Source organism: Crotalus tigris, unplaced genomic scaffold (assembly GCF_016545835.1).
Source record: "Crotalus tigris isolate CLP2741 ecotype Arizona unplaced genomic scaffold, ASM1654583v1 scf7180000018371.15429387391:27106975, whole genome shotgun sequence".
Lineage (NCBI taxonomy): Eukaryota > Metazoa > Chordata > Lepidosauria > Squamata > Viperidae > Crotalus > Crotalus tigris.
Window position 1 is genome coordinate 4083530 of NW_024096970.1, and position 15462 is coordinate 4098991.

The window sequence follows — 15462 nt, forward strand, 5'->3', positions numbered from 1 at the left end:
GATTAATTGGACATGTTCTGTCCTCATTTGCTTGTTTGTGGTGGTCTCAGACTTCTTAGGGTGTCAACGCTGCTAACGTTGGATGTTCTTGTTTTGACAACATATGAAGATGCAGCCTTTTTCTTTCTTATGCTTTAGAATTAGATGATGCTGTGGGAGGAGGCGGAATGTGCTGGCAGTTAGTTAGACATAACAATATTGTACTAGTGTGTGAAATAAGAGATGATAAGAATTGGCTGGTAGCAGAACAGGAGGGAAAGCTTGCATTTCAAACTAATTGGAGAATGTGATTTATGACTGTTAATTGAAGGAGGGAATTGTGCTTTGATACTATGTGCTCAGGGGAGGGGAATCCAGTTTTTGGCTTGAACTATGTTAGTGCCCAAGCTTTATGCTACTCCCATAAAGATTCTTTAAGGTAAACAATGCCTCGAAGTTCTTTGAAGAGTTTCATCTGTAGGAACCATGACATTAAGCCAAGTATTTCAGAAGTATTGGGGAAATTCTTTTGATTCTATTGATGCCTGTTCTCCCTATAAAAGTTATCTTTCAAGTGTGTTGGAAGATGCTGCCCTGTTGCAAAGATAGAAATAAGAGTTTGTGTGTGAAATGGAGTAAAGAAGCTTTTGTTTTTGTTATCTGGCATGAAAATGTTCAAATACTGTCTCTCCATAGGCTGTAAGATTCCGCGTAGGATTAATGTCTAGCTAACATGTCTCATGCAAGCAATGTATTCTAATTAGTATCTTCTTTTACGGTAAAGAAAGAACAGGAACTGTGAGAGGGAACTAGGACTCCTAGTGGACAACCATTTAAGTATTAGCTAACAGTGTGCCACAGCTGCCAAAAAAGCCAATGCAGTCTAGTCTGCATCAACAGAGGAATAGTAGGAAGATCATATGAAGTACCACTATATATTGCTTTGGTAAGAGCACACTTGGAATATTGTATCCAATTTTGGTCATTGTGATACAAAAACATATTGAGTCTCTAGAACAGTGGTTCTCAATCTTTCTAATGCCGTGACCCCATAATACAGTTCCCCATGTTGTGGTGACCCCCAAATGGGTGTGGCCACCAATAAGAAGGAGTAGGACAGCTAGGGAAAAGGGAAAAAATGGCGGACAGCATGGTTTGGCGACCCCCATGAAATGGTCGTTTGACCCCAAATGGGGTCCCGACCCACAGGTTGAGAACCACTGCTCTAGAAAGAGTGTAGAGAAGAGCAACAAAGATGATTAGAGGGTTAGAGGCTAAAACATGAAGAACGGTTGCAGGAATTTGGTATGTCTAGTCTTATGAAGAGAAGGACTGGGGTGACATGATAGCAGTCTTCCAATATTTGAGGGATTGTCACAGAGAAGAGGGGGACAACCTGTTCACCAAAGCACCTTGAGGGCAAGATAAAAAGTAATGGATGGAAACTTATCAGAGAGAGATCCAACCTAGCTAATGAGAGATTTCTTTTTTTTTTATTAAAAATTTTTTATTTTCCATTTATTCATACAAAAAGATTTCTTGACAATAAGAACAATTAATCAATGGAACAGCTTTCCTTCATAAGTTTTGGGTGCTCCATCACTGGAGATTTTAAAGAAGAGATTGGAAGCCATTTGTCTGAAATGGTATAGGGTTTCCTGCTTGAGCAGGAGATTGGATTAGAACACCTCCAAAGTCTTTTCCAACTGTTATTCTGCATTCTGTAAATCAAACCCAATAGCCTAATTCTTTTTCACTCCCCTTATACAGGGTAATAAATATCACTAGTATGTGAGAATCAGATTTATGCTTTTGCCCTGATGACATTGCCTAGCTCTGAAATCACTTTAAAAGGACAGAAATGCCTATAAATTATCACAGCCATGTTCACAGCTTTTCTCAGTCTTCATTGAACCTTTCTTTCTTTTGTGAGGAAGCTGGAGATACAGATACTATAGCTGTGCATCAAGCATTCCAGCTTGTGGTAGTTGGTGAGAGCGGGTCTACAGTTTGAGTCACACTACGACTACTTTTGGAGAAACATAGGATAGCCAAGGCAGCCATGCTTGTAAGTTCTTTAGTTGGAGCAAATATATCTGTTGTTGAATATAATAAATGAAGTGGGGATGGAGAGTTGAGAGGTCTTGAGATCGGGAGCCAAATGGATGGGCTTTTGGGATGGAGGCTCTTTACAAGGGGAAAAAAGCATTTGAAGAGTGAATGAAACAGAAAAACAGCATAAGAATATAAAAAGAGCCTGCTCTGTGAGGCCAATCTGACCAAAACGCAAAAATATCAAACATGTCAAGATTCTTCTTACACATGAAATAGCTATGTAATTGCTACCCTGACTGTGAAGAAAGTTCTAATGAGGAACTTGCTTTATAAATGAAGCCAAATTTTTACCAGGACTCTGCGCTGTTAACTGCAAACCCAAATATACCCAGTATATAACTTTGTCTCAAAAGGAATACTCCTGATGAAAGATACTTTCCCTCAAGGGTGGTTGGGAGCATGTATGCAGGGAGATCTCCCTTCCTTTCTCTGGAGAGAAAAGTGGTTGGTGTTTTTGACTATAGAGTAGAAATGGCTAGACAAGAGGCTGGGAACCAGTAAGATTTATTATTTCCATTCAGCCTCAGCTTGAAATGAAAATTGGCAGGAAACAGGATTTCTGCACAGCATAATTGACACTGTGGTAACATATGCTCTAAGGTTAATGTAGGAAAAGATTAGCTAAGAATTTCTTTTTCTGTATGGTGTCTAAGCTTAATTTAGTATCTGAAGAAATTAAGCTCTGGATTCATGGTCAGTAGATTGTGTGCTTTTATGCAATGTGGAACCTTTATACATCAGAGTTCAGACTAACAATATCTTGTGATTACCCAGAACCTTAATAGACTTTTACGGGGTTGTGAGAAATCCTTTTCTGATGTTGTGTCTGTTCTGAATGGTTCCATATTGGCTATTGAATGTTGTACCTATGCCTTAAATGTTTGTATTTACTTCCCCCACTCCTTTTTTTAAAAAAGTTAAAGAAATAAAGTAATGTATTGTTTGTGAGATTGCTCTGTCTCCAAAGAAGGTGGGGGACTGATTATCCCTAGTCACACCCCTCTTGATACGAAAGTAGAAATTGCATTTCTTTTTTTATCAGCTCATTGTTTTTATTATTTGTCAATAAAGCATCCTGGCTGTGAGGAAGGTTAAGTGAGAGGAATTCTAAGTAAAGGCAGTCTTCCTCTGTGGAAGATAGGTGATGTTAGTAATAACTATCTTCAGTTATACTACAGCAAGAAGGTAGCCAGAACGTGTAAACCCAGAGTCCTTCTGGGAGAAGAAGGTTGAGTCTCCCTTTTATCCTTTCAACCATGTTGCTACAAGGGATAAATATGAAGAGCAAAGGATTAAACAGGATATATTTTGTAGCAACGTTCTGACAAATTTTGCAGAGATAAATGAAAGCTGATAATTAGGCTAGATGTATTCTTCTTTTGCCTGGTCAAGTAAGATATTCCGTTCAGATGCCTGGATAACAAAATCAGGAAAGTACTAGCATCTGAACCCAATAACTCCAGAATTGAATGATAAAGTTGATAACTAATGATAACAGCTTAATGTACTGTACTGCGTAAAAAGTGATTGTGCTGGATATACCTTGTGCTGGATCTATAGTATTAGGAGGAAAAGTATTGTAGTATCATTTACAAGACACATATATTGAACCACATATACTGTACGCAGGTTTGTCATAAAAACTTATTTTATTGGCCTTGGTTTTCTTTGCATGTAGCTTCAGTGAATTCTGATACTGCTGATATTGTGGTTAAGAATATTGTATTATATCATGTACGAATACGAATAACATACTGTGTACATATATGCTCACAGACTCACACATATATATACATAAACACACATGTCAATGTATAACCAGATGCCCCTTTTTTAAAAGTTAAAAATGGTTTAAGTTGTCATATTTTTTCTTAGGGGATATGTTCTAGGCTTCTAAAATTATTTCCATAATAACATGGTCGTTTTTGGCACATCTCCTAGCTCCATGGTATCATTGTTGAGACCCAATTATATGCTGTAATCAATAGAGTTACACCCAAAAGTTATATTAGGGAATTATTGTATTGGTAGTTTTATACCCAATCCTTTTATGATATGCATTATGTTTAATAATTATTGAATTTTATATTTATGTTTGGTTCTCAGGTGTATTATACCAGGGCTTTTCAACCTTTTCACCTATTGTACCACTTTTAGGATATGGCAATATCTGAGTACTACCAGTTGCTTAGCAAGGTGTCAAAAACTTGATGACCCCCCCCCCAAAAAAGGAAAAAAGTGATAAAGTACAGGTAGTCCTCAACTTACAACAGTTACAATGGCACTGAAAAAAGTTCCCCCCAAGCCACAGCCGAGCAAGACACCTGCCTGCCCACCTGGTAGCGTTCTTCCTCCTGTCCGAGGTTTTCATTGTTGTGAGCATTTCTGTTGAGGATTGGAAGCGGTGGGGGGGTGTTTGGTTTTTATTCCCCCCGTCTGCTGGGTGGTTGCAGCAGGTTTTGGTCACTTCACATGACCCTGAGACACTGTGACCATCATAAATATGAATCAATTGCCAAGCATCTGAATGTAAATCACAAGACCCTGGAGATGCTGCAACATTCTAGCTGATCAGTGCTTCTTCTGGGTCCATCTGGAGCCTGGCACTGATCCTGGCGCTTCCATTGAGCCCTGACAGCCCCGAAGAAACGCTGATCCTGGTGCTTCCACTGAGCCCTGACAGCCCTGCAGCTCCAGCCATCTCTCGCTCAGGCTTGTGCGGTGCTGCCACCGGTTCAGCTCATTCCCCTCCCCTGCTACCACTTTTCTAAGATGGTCGCGTACCACCTGCCAGGTGCCAATGTACCACAGGTGGTACCCGTACCACTGGTTGAAAAGCCCTGTATTATACAATAATAGTTGGCTAATTTGAACACAATACAAAACCTATCCTTTCAAATTTTCTGTGTTTAAAGATTATTTCTGCTATTGCTATTGCTGCTTTTTAAATTGTATTTCTTTAAATGTTTGAATAAACGTATAAGGCATGTTGCCCCTAAGATTCTTACCTTGCTTTGTTTCAGAATGTAGTGCAACCTGCCAAAGATGTCTATTGGATTAATCTTTCAGAATCTCCTTCAGAAGATGATCTCAGCATATATACAAGGTGGGCTTTCCTATTATCTTGCTAATCCTGATAGAAAACAAACCTAAATATTTGAAAATGAAAAGAAAATGGACATATTTCAACCAGAAGTATGCACACTTACATTCTATTCACCTCAGTGAGAGAATCCACAGATTGCTTATTTTGCTTAGGTTAGTGGGTATAGATCATTAAAGATTGTTTAATCTTAATTGTATCTAAAATAAACACCTATATCTTTTTTTTAAAATGTCTTTATCTCCAAGAAAATCTGGAAGTAAAAAGTATGGATTATTATCATCATCATGCTTAACCATTTTTTTAATTCAAAACAGCGGTATAAAAAATAGACCACACATTGGCTGCATTGCTAAATATAATTTTAAATCTAGATTTCCACAGTCTTAAATCCAAGATGCTAGCCACTCTAGCTTTGACTTAAAAAGCCTGCCAAGTGATACTAAGCTCGCTATCTATTGCATGGCAAATCACTCACCTTGTCCACAATTTCTTGTTATTAAGAGCAAATCTCTATTGTCTATGGATTTCACAATGTATGGAAAAGAGTAAGGAAGACTCCAATAGATATTGCACCTTTCTGCTAATGCTGGTATTTTTAAGCCTGGTGCTGTAATAGCATGGAATTAGAGCAGACATGTCAAACACAAGGCCCGGGGGCCGGATGCTGCCTGCAAAGTGGTTTCATGTGGCCTGCGAAGCCATCCTGGAAACAGTGAGGGAACGGCCCCAACTGCCTTGGCCCTGGCCCAGGCCAGCCAATTTTGTGGTGGCCATCTTGGCACTTGCCCCAGTGGACCATGCCTTGGCACTTGCCCCAGTCCCACCCCCTTCTGCCAGAGACCCTCAGATCTGTCCCACTCCTGCCCAGGCCCCCTTAGGCCCCCTTGACGCGAATGATGTAGAACTGGCCACGCCCACCCACTAGGTCACACCCACTCCATCCACGCCCACCCAATAGGCTGCACCCACTCTGGCCACACCCACTCGGCCCCCCAAGGGCATCCGCAATACTGATGCGGCCCTCAGTGAAATTGAGTTTGACACCCCTGAACTAGAGTATGGTATTTAGCCTGCTGGGTAATAGGCCTCATTAGAGCCAATTACTGAGCAATATCTAAGCTTTTGGGTATTAAGTCTAGTTCAACAAGTGAATTGACTAGCTGGTGTTCACACGAAGACTCCTTCAACTCTCTCGTTCTCACTAGATGAAATCTAGGGAAAGAACACATATATATTTCTACATGTAAGATACTACATGTATGGGTTATACATTAATAAATAAAGTCTTACCTTTGTACATTAAGATGTTACTAGTAAAAGGTTGTCTTTATTTACTCTGTGATCCTTTGAATACAGTGTATTTGGCTTTTAGTGAAAGGGAAGCTATGAAGAACCTCAAATGTAACTTACACTGGCCTAAAACTATTTCAACACTTGTATTACTCACTCACAAATTAACTTCAAGGAAAGGATATTGTATTTTCAAGCTGCCTTTAATGGAACTTGATGTCTCTTACTGATGTATGACTCTTACAAAGTCTGCAAGAAACATGTTATTTTCATTATTTCAGACAGTACTTTCCCCAGTGTGCTTGTTCTGTCTCTGTTCATAGGTTTGTTCAGTTGGGACAGAGTCAACAGAAGCAAGAAAAAAGTTCCCAAACTTTCTGCCCTAAAAACCTAGATGGAGTTATACATTTGTAAGTATGAGGTGCTCAGTCTGTCTACTTAAATTGCTTCAAAAGTTCTTTTCCAATCTTTTTTCTGATTAATAATTAAGGATGAGTTTTGCAGATTTTAATTATTATTATTTCAATTATTGTGCTCTTTTTTGTCACGAAGGAAGATGAATAAACGTGTTCTGGGATAATGTTGCAGGATCTAAAGAGGTTTTGTCTTCTGAGCTTTTGGATTTGTACTGGAGCCCATCTTCAGGGAACTTCTTTCTCCATTTTCCCTGAAGATAGGCTCCATCATGAGTCCAAAAGTTCAGAAGACAAAACCTCTGGTCCTGGTAACCAACCCAGATTGGATCCTTGTCTTTTTTGTATTTAACCAAATAACTAGTAAACATTAAAATGATACTTTTAGAAAAGTAACATGTATTTCTTGGAGGAACAGAATGATAATTTACGCTTTTACTTTAGTAAGACAATATATAGAGACTCTACACAAACTTAAGTTATTATCTTCTAGTCTATTTTCAATATTAAGGGTTCGTAGTGTTTTCATGAAGTTGACTTATGGAATAGTAAAGTAATAGGTGGTGTCATTAGGCAGTTCCTAATATACAGAATGACAAAGACAAAAAGCAGAATTTTTTGAAGACTTTTGAATGGTGGGATGGGAAGAGCAAAATTAATAAAATGAAGTGCACTTAAATATAAGAATAGAAATCTAATAGGAAACCATACTATTAAGAGAGTTTGGCCTGCATGTGGGATCACAGCAAAGCCATTACAGAGCCAGGTAGGACATCACATATTCACAGTAATGAAACAGATAAAATATGGTCATAGTAGAATGTTGCATAGCTGTGAAAGCCCCAGAATAGATTGAAAAGTAGAAAGAGATGTCTGCTATGTTAACACTGATAATCAGTCATGATTATCTTCATGAACATAGGGCAGTGATGGCAACCCAAAACCCACTTATGCATCATTGAGTGCCGGGTGGGTGTGGCCCATTGGGTGGGTGTGGCCCATTGGATGGGCGTGACTGCAGTGGTAATGGAAGACTGGGTGGGACTAAAAAGTTCAATCAATTCCAACTTTGCAAGATCTTTTTTTTTCCGTGAGAAGTTGAAATTGACTGATTGAACCTTTTTTATTTTTTTTGCATAAGGCGGCGGAGGCCTAAAGCGAAAAGGTTTTATAAAACCCAGCTGAAGGTCTAGGACTGGGGCAACGGCACGCGTGCCCATGGAGAGGGCTCTGAGTGCCGCCTCTGGCACCCATGCCATAGGTTCTCCACCACTGACATAGGGTTTTAGAAAAAAAGATGAGAAATATCTTTGCTCAATATACGCAAGAGAAGTTTCTCTTCCTACATATACTCCTTTCACCAAAATTGGTTTTACTAGTCCCTAAGCCTTCAGAGTCAATTTTAGTAATGGCAGGGGCAGCAAAGGAGGAAGATTTACCTGTCCCTCTTCTATTGACTAAAGTAGTTGCATAAGCAGAACAATAGGTGCCCAATTAGATTTTATACCATTACTATTATGACATTGTTTGTCTTTTATATGTCCCATCTTTCTTCTACAGCCCACTACTGTGCATAGAAGTTTCTATTTATTTTAACTACATAATAACACTTAAGTTGATTGGGGTGAGACTTAATTCCTGCTCCAAAGTTGCCTCATGAATTCCATGGTGAAGGAATATGAACTAGTCTGTACGGTCTCGTTCCAACACCTAAACTACTATTGAACAGCGAAATGAAATTTTGTTGATATCAAGTGACATGGGAATAAGGTAGAATTAAAAATAAAATTAAGTTAAATAAAATAATCCTAAAGGAGCTTTTTCACGAGGCAACTGGACTTTCTTGTTTTTCTTGGAAGATGCTTCGCTTCTCATCTAAGAAGCTTCAAAGAAAAACAAGAAAATCCAGTTGCCTTGTGAAGAAGCTCCTTTGGGATAACTATGACCTGGCTGATTGAGAATCTCCACAGACATAAATAAAATAAAATAAACATAGCCAGCACAAATATAAGTTCCTTAAGAGACCGTCATAAATTGTAGCAAAAAATAGGGAAGTAGGAAAGTTAGCAGCTAGTATAACTGCTAAATTTTGAGAATAGGCAAATTCTTCCAGGTTGTCTGACTACATCATTTCCTTCTTTTCTGCATGCTGAAGTTTTGTGAGCTACAGTTCAGTAGCAGATATTTTGGACACGGGAAGCTTTTAAAAATCTTTAACAATGTCACAAGATAAAAACCACAGAGGACAGTAAAACATGTAAGGCATATGTCACTCGCTTTTTTTTTTTATATTACCATGTGGATAATTAAGAAAGAGAAGCCTTTGAATGGTATTGTTGATGTCTATAAAAGAAAATCTCGGATTAGAATTTCTATCTTACCTCTTGAAATTTCTCCCGAATTTAACATTTATTTTATTTTATTTACTTTTCGTAGAACACCCATCTCTGCCTTCTCCCAAGACAACATTTATGAAGTTCAACCACCTAAAGTAGACAGGAAATCTATTGAGATTTTTCATGCTCACATCCAAGCAAGCAAGGGTATTATGCAGCCTTTGGGAAAAGATGACATCTTCCTGTACCGAGAGTATATTAGAAACAGATACCTGTGAAAAAATGACAGTGCTCATCTCTTCTGAATGTAACTGCACTGAATCTTAGATAGGTGTTGCAAGGAAAGTTAGGAGGAAAGTACCATGAATGTCTCTTATATGTATTTCTTCTTCCCACAACTCCAAGGAGGAGAGATGACTTATTTCTTAATGGCTTTGTGGTACTAATACAAATAATGTGAAGTGCAAATAATTAGTTAAAAAAATGAACTGAATATAACTATTGAAAATGATTGAGATTATTAAAGATTTTGATAAGCAGTATTGTGTACAAATGGAAGTGCATACACATATTGTATGTGTACATACATGTATAGATATCTGTAAGTAAATTTAGATGCACAATTCAACATAGTTAGGGAGCGAAAAGTTGCCATCTAATTAAATTGAACTTCAACCTTTATGCATGCCCAAAGTCCCAGCAACATGCCTAAAAAGATCTAAAAACATGTTCGCTATAAAGTAATTTCTAATAATTTTCTATTAGAGGTCAGGGTAAGGAAATTTTTATTTGATAAAGAAGAGAGGTGTTGTGTAATTTATTAAATGTAGTAGAGAAAATTGGATAATGAAATGTCTGCAAACATACAATCAGCTCAGAGAGCATCAAGGACTCCATAGTTTCTAATTTACTGTCCTCATCTTCATTAGACCCAATTGATTAGAAAATAAAAGGAATGCTTAGCAATTTTTGGGCATTGCAAACAGGAGATTTTGCCATTTGTGTTTCTGTGAGAGCACAACTTGCAGATTCAATCCCACATCTTCACTCAAACAAGTGCATTAGGCATGGCAGAAGACAATTTTGTTGCCATCTACTATGAAGGCCTTGGAATTGTTGTACAAGCTTCAGAGATGGATGTCAGTTTCTATTGCATCTGAATCGCAATCATATGACCATGGGACCACTGTAAGTCCCCCTCATTAAATTTTGAATGGTCGCTGAATGAGTAGTTATAATCTGAGGTTTACTTGTATCAATATGAATCTTTTATAGAGATTGTGCACCAGATACAATGGTTCACTCCACATTGTCTTCTAAAGTAGTGTGTGATGTATTTCCGATATAATCTATGAAACGTCTGTTCCTTATGAATAATACCAACTTACAGTAATAATGCCAAATAACAATTAACACCAAGATTAATATCAGACCAACAATCAAGAAGTAAACAATACCCCAATCAAGGAACTGCCAAACATATAACAGTAAACAGCCCAACCCAAGAACCACCAAGACCACTCTCTACTAACACTGACAGGGCAAGCCACTGGAATATAAATTGAGAACAAACCTCACTCTTTACTAGCACTGATGATGTTATCTAGTTTGGGTAAACCCTAAGCTACAAATATTCTCCTTTATCAGACCTGTTGATACAATTGAGCAACACTGTTTGACTATAGAAGAAATTAATGTAGCTTGGAAACAATATACTGAGAAGTTGCTTGCAAGATTGTTTGATATTAAAGCAGAAGATATAGAAAACAACAAATTTTATTGGATAAAACTGACTGATTTGATTTTTTAAAAAAATGCTGCATTACAAAAGCAATAAGGAAAATGATGCTCTAGATCTGGCAAAATTGTTTTACAAATGAAACCAGTTGATGTTTTAATAATTAAAGGGGATTAAGTGTCAAGATCATCCAGAAAATAGCGCACCAAGCAGCAGGATGAATATTTCTCCTGCCAACAAACAACTGGTTTTGCTTCCAAAGCTGGCTCTTTGGGAGTGCGCTTCCCAGATTTGAACTATGAAAGACTCAAGACAACTCATACAACTGTGTACTTGCCTGAGAATAGGAAGCTAGACGATTGCACTTCTCCATAAGAGCGACCACAGGGTTGAGTCTCCATCTTTTCCTATCAGCATTTGATGTTTTTTAAGGTGTGCTTCAGTTTTAAATATTATGTTTTGAACATTTTTTTTGCTTTTGACCTATATTTTTAATTAATTGAACGTTGGTTTATTTTATACCCCCTTGCTGGACTGTGAACATTTTACTTTTTTATTGCTTTGCTTTGGAGTCAGGAAACATTTTATTTTTGCTATGTGGAAGGTGACAGCACAAAGACTTTCTCCTTGGTAATGAAAGTGATCTGATTTGATTTATATCTGCACCAGTCTACTGCAAGGATTTTATATTTTACTAGTTTTTAAAAAAAACTTTGCTGCTTTATTTTGCTTTTCTATATATTTTTGGTCACTTTTTTTTCCTCTGAAGAGATGGCAATTTTCTTTCTTTTTTAAACTCTCTATCACGGGAAATATCTTACCTTTTTCTGCAGACATTTTGTTATGGAACATCTGCTCCTTTTGTTTTTGAGAAGAATTACCTACATTTTGTTGTGAAAGTCTGGCAATAAGAGAAATTTGAAATATATTAAAAATGAAAACAACAATAAATTGAGGATTAACAGTACATATTATATACTCTTTAAAATGCCCACAAAAAGAGATACAAAAGAAAGGCAAGAGCCAGATCAATTTAATGTCAAAGCCTTCTTGGAAACCTTCAAAAAACAGATGCTTTTCAACTTACAAGCTCTGAATGAAAATTTAGAGAAAAGGTTTGATGATTTAACAACAGGCATAAATCAACCTAAAGATGATACTCAGATATAGTTAATAGCAGCTACAGTACACTTGCGGTTGGGTGGATTGGAAGTCAGTTTGCTGACAGAATTAAAGGAGGAGCTTTGTTTAACAATTGCAGGTTTATTAGAGAAGGCTGAAAGGGGTATGAATTTAAAAGGCTTAGAGATGGCAATATGGATTGGCAATGAACTTGACTTTCTTAAGAAAACTGATGGAAATTGTGGAATAGATGAATTATATTCAGTCAGAAGATAACTGTTAAAGACATGTTGTGGTTCAACTTGCATGAAAAACTACTGAACAACAAGTGTTGTGGAGATACAACAGAGAACTATGATTTTGGGGAACGAGATGCAATTGTTGGAAAAGATCTCAATTATAATTTTAAGAAAAATGTTTATTATTAAGCATCAATTGAAAATACAAATCAACGATAATGATTGCAGTGGTTTATGGTAGATTAGAAGCCTTTGTGGACTTCCTGCATGTGAAATACAATAATAGATTAATAACAGAGGACTTTGAAGTTTAGTTTTGTTGTTGGCTTTATCTGTTAACTCCCGCCCCCAGTAAATAGATGGTAGGTCAGATTAGCTTGACAAATAGAGCTGTAGAAATTTATGAACTATAGACCTGTTTTACAAGGGAGAAAATTATTGTTGAAATGTATCTATCGGGGGTACAATATATGTATATGTTTTTAATGCACTTTTTTTGTCTTATATGGTTTTTGCTTTGTTGTTTCCCTTTTTTCTGTTGAAGTTTGTATTTTAAGTTTGAAAATAAAATTAAAAAATAATTAAAAAGTCATGCAAATAATAAATCAGAATAAAGACTCGGAAGGCCCTCTCCTGTTGGGTTTACAAAAAGAAGTTGTTCAACTAATCAAACTGTTCCTACGAGTAGATAAAGAGAAATTATTCAAGCTATTCCTAAAAGAAGACAAATAAAAAAATGATAACTAATCAACTTCTGGGACATTTTTTAATGGGATTGAAGATGTTCCTTTTAAAAAGGAAAACAGAAGATATATGAAGTGAATTTATCTGATCAGAATTAAAATATATACACTGCAGTTTTGGGTAGGTATTAATTGGATTTCTTTTTGACTAGTATTGAATGATGAGGCTTTAAAGAATGGTTTATAAATAGAGACTTTTTTGTTTAATGATTTAGGAAAAGTGATAAATTTGATTGAGAAACAGATTTATTTGATTTAAGATTAAAATATATAGTTACTATTCCTGATAGCTCTTTTGCTGATTAATAATAATGATGATGATGGTGGTGATGATGTTGGAAAGAACCTTGGAGGTCATCAAGTCCAACCCCCTGCTCAGGCAGGTAACCCTATACCATTTCGAACAAAAGGCTGATTAGGACTGAAAGATATTTATTAATATAATTTGATATTGATAAGTGATGAGATATGGGAAGGAGAACCTTTTATTATTATTAGTGAACTAGCAAAAATATGTTAAGTTACTGAAATTGCTTATACTTATTTGGAGGATGAAGGGAGTCATATCAGGCACAAGCAACCAGAAACACTTGTAAATAGCCTCAAGCTGAAATGTTATTGTTTATCACCTATGTTACAAGAATCTTACCAAACTGGTTGCCTTCCCCTGAGAACGACCAGGTAAGGTTTCATGGATTCTGTGGGAGGGCATGCTTATGGCATGTATAGCAATGTAATAACTCCAAGCTCGGCCGTCGTTTGACTTTCCAGTCTAGCTGAAAGTTCCTTTGAGTTTTTATCTCTTTTCCTCTCTCAATCCTTTTTTTCCAATTTTCATATCTTCAGTGTTTTTTATTAGTTTTTATCTTTATATTTATAAACTTTAATTCTTATGTCAAAAAACAATAATTTAGTGTTTTATAATGTTTGTTGTTTTTATTTATTGCATGCCACCCAGAGACACAGCTAAATAAGTGTGTTAATCAGTCAGGAAAAGAAACAGTCTAATTTCTTTTCCTGAATTATTTTTGTGTAAGTTCATGTCTTCTTTTTTTTTTTTTAAGAAAATTACAATTTCCATTTTCTAAAAAAAGCCCCACAATTTTTTTTAAAAAATCACTCTGATTTTATCTAATTTTTTTTCAATGGCTTATTAATTGTACTGGTGATGTTGTCAATTTAGTGATTCCTTTCTAAATCTTTCCTACATTGGAATTGTTGGTAAGGGAATTTGTAATATAAAAATAAACTAAAGGTTCCTTTAAATCAAGCTCCATTCCTAATGAAGCATCAACATTGTATTCCAGCTGGATTTGCTGTAATCACATCCAAATTCTGACCACACCTAACAAGGCTTGGTTTTCAAGATTAGCTAAAATCAGCTATGTGCTGCCACTGAATCAGATGCTCTTTTGAGAATTTTTTCATAATATGAAAATGATAGAAATATGCAATAAAATTTGAGATTCAAACATCTCTTTTGAAATACTGAGTTCATTGTTCATCAGTAAAAATCCATGGGAACTTTATGTTAGCCATTATTAACTGTCAACAATTATTTTCCCTTTGCCATATAAAGTTTAGCCACCTTGAAAATTGTTTACTTCTTTCCTTTCCCAGAAAAATTGAATACAACATTCTTGTTTTATTGACCATTGTCCCCCCTCCGCTTGCCTCTGTTTGAAATTACTCTGATTACAGTGATCTCTATTGCTGTTATATATTTTACTTGCTAGTTTCACTCCTGCTCAGAGAATGCTCATTTTTGTAGCCTCAATCAATTCTTACTTCAACATAACTTTTGAATTTTGTGAAGCAATTGCTAGTACCCTGCAGTAATAAAAGATTTCATTATGCACTATAGAAGTGATAGTTATTCCATGAATCCCCAGTAGTTGTTCTTATACTCATTTTGCTATCAATCAATTTATTTTTGTCTTTGACTACATTTAAATTTATTGACCAAACACTATCACTAATGATTCACCATCACTATTAGTATCAATTCATCCATGTTACACATTCCACATTTTAATTTGCAAACCACTGAACATTATAGTGATAGCTTTACTTTTTTCAGAAATAGTTTAAAATTTCTCTTATGATATAATTAAAGTTCATAACTCACCAACTGCATTGTTATTCATATCCTAATAATCTTGTACTGAATGATTCCTGCCTCCCCTCTTTTTCTGCCCCTTGACCCTAGGTCACATTAAATAGTTATGCCCAAAGATTGCTAGAAAATGTTTCTGTGATATATACCTGAGCCTCTCTCAAAAATGCCACTTCAAACTAAGGGAATTGACTATTATTTTTAATTTTGATTACTACTTATTGTTTGTTATACAGTCAGCCAGATGTTCAGACTGGTTGTTATG

The 15462-nt window shown here is 36.3% G+C and overlaps 1 protein-coding gene across 1 annotated transcript in view; it reads left to right on the forward strand.

The window, feature by feature from the left end:
- The window catches only part of FIG4 (FIG4 phosphoinositide 5-phosphatase), an 87391-nt gene extending 74306 nt beyond the window's left edge, over positions 1–13085 (forward strand). Inside the window, exons 21-23 of the mRNA XM_039351182.1 lie at positions 5118–5200; positions 6814–6900; positions 9340–13085. Coding sequence (XP_039207116.1) covers positions 5118–5200; positions 6814–6900; positions 9340–9517 — 348 coding nt within the window. The 3' untranslated portion in view covers positions 9518–13085. The remainder of the gene's footprint in view (positions 1–5117; positions 5201–6813; positions 6901–9339) is intronic.
- The last annotated feature ends 2377 nt before the right edge of the window (positions 13086–15462 follow it).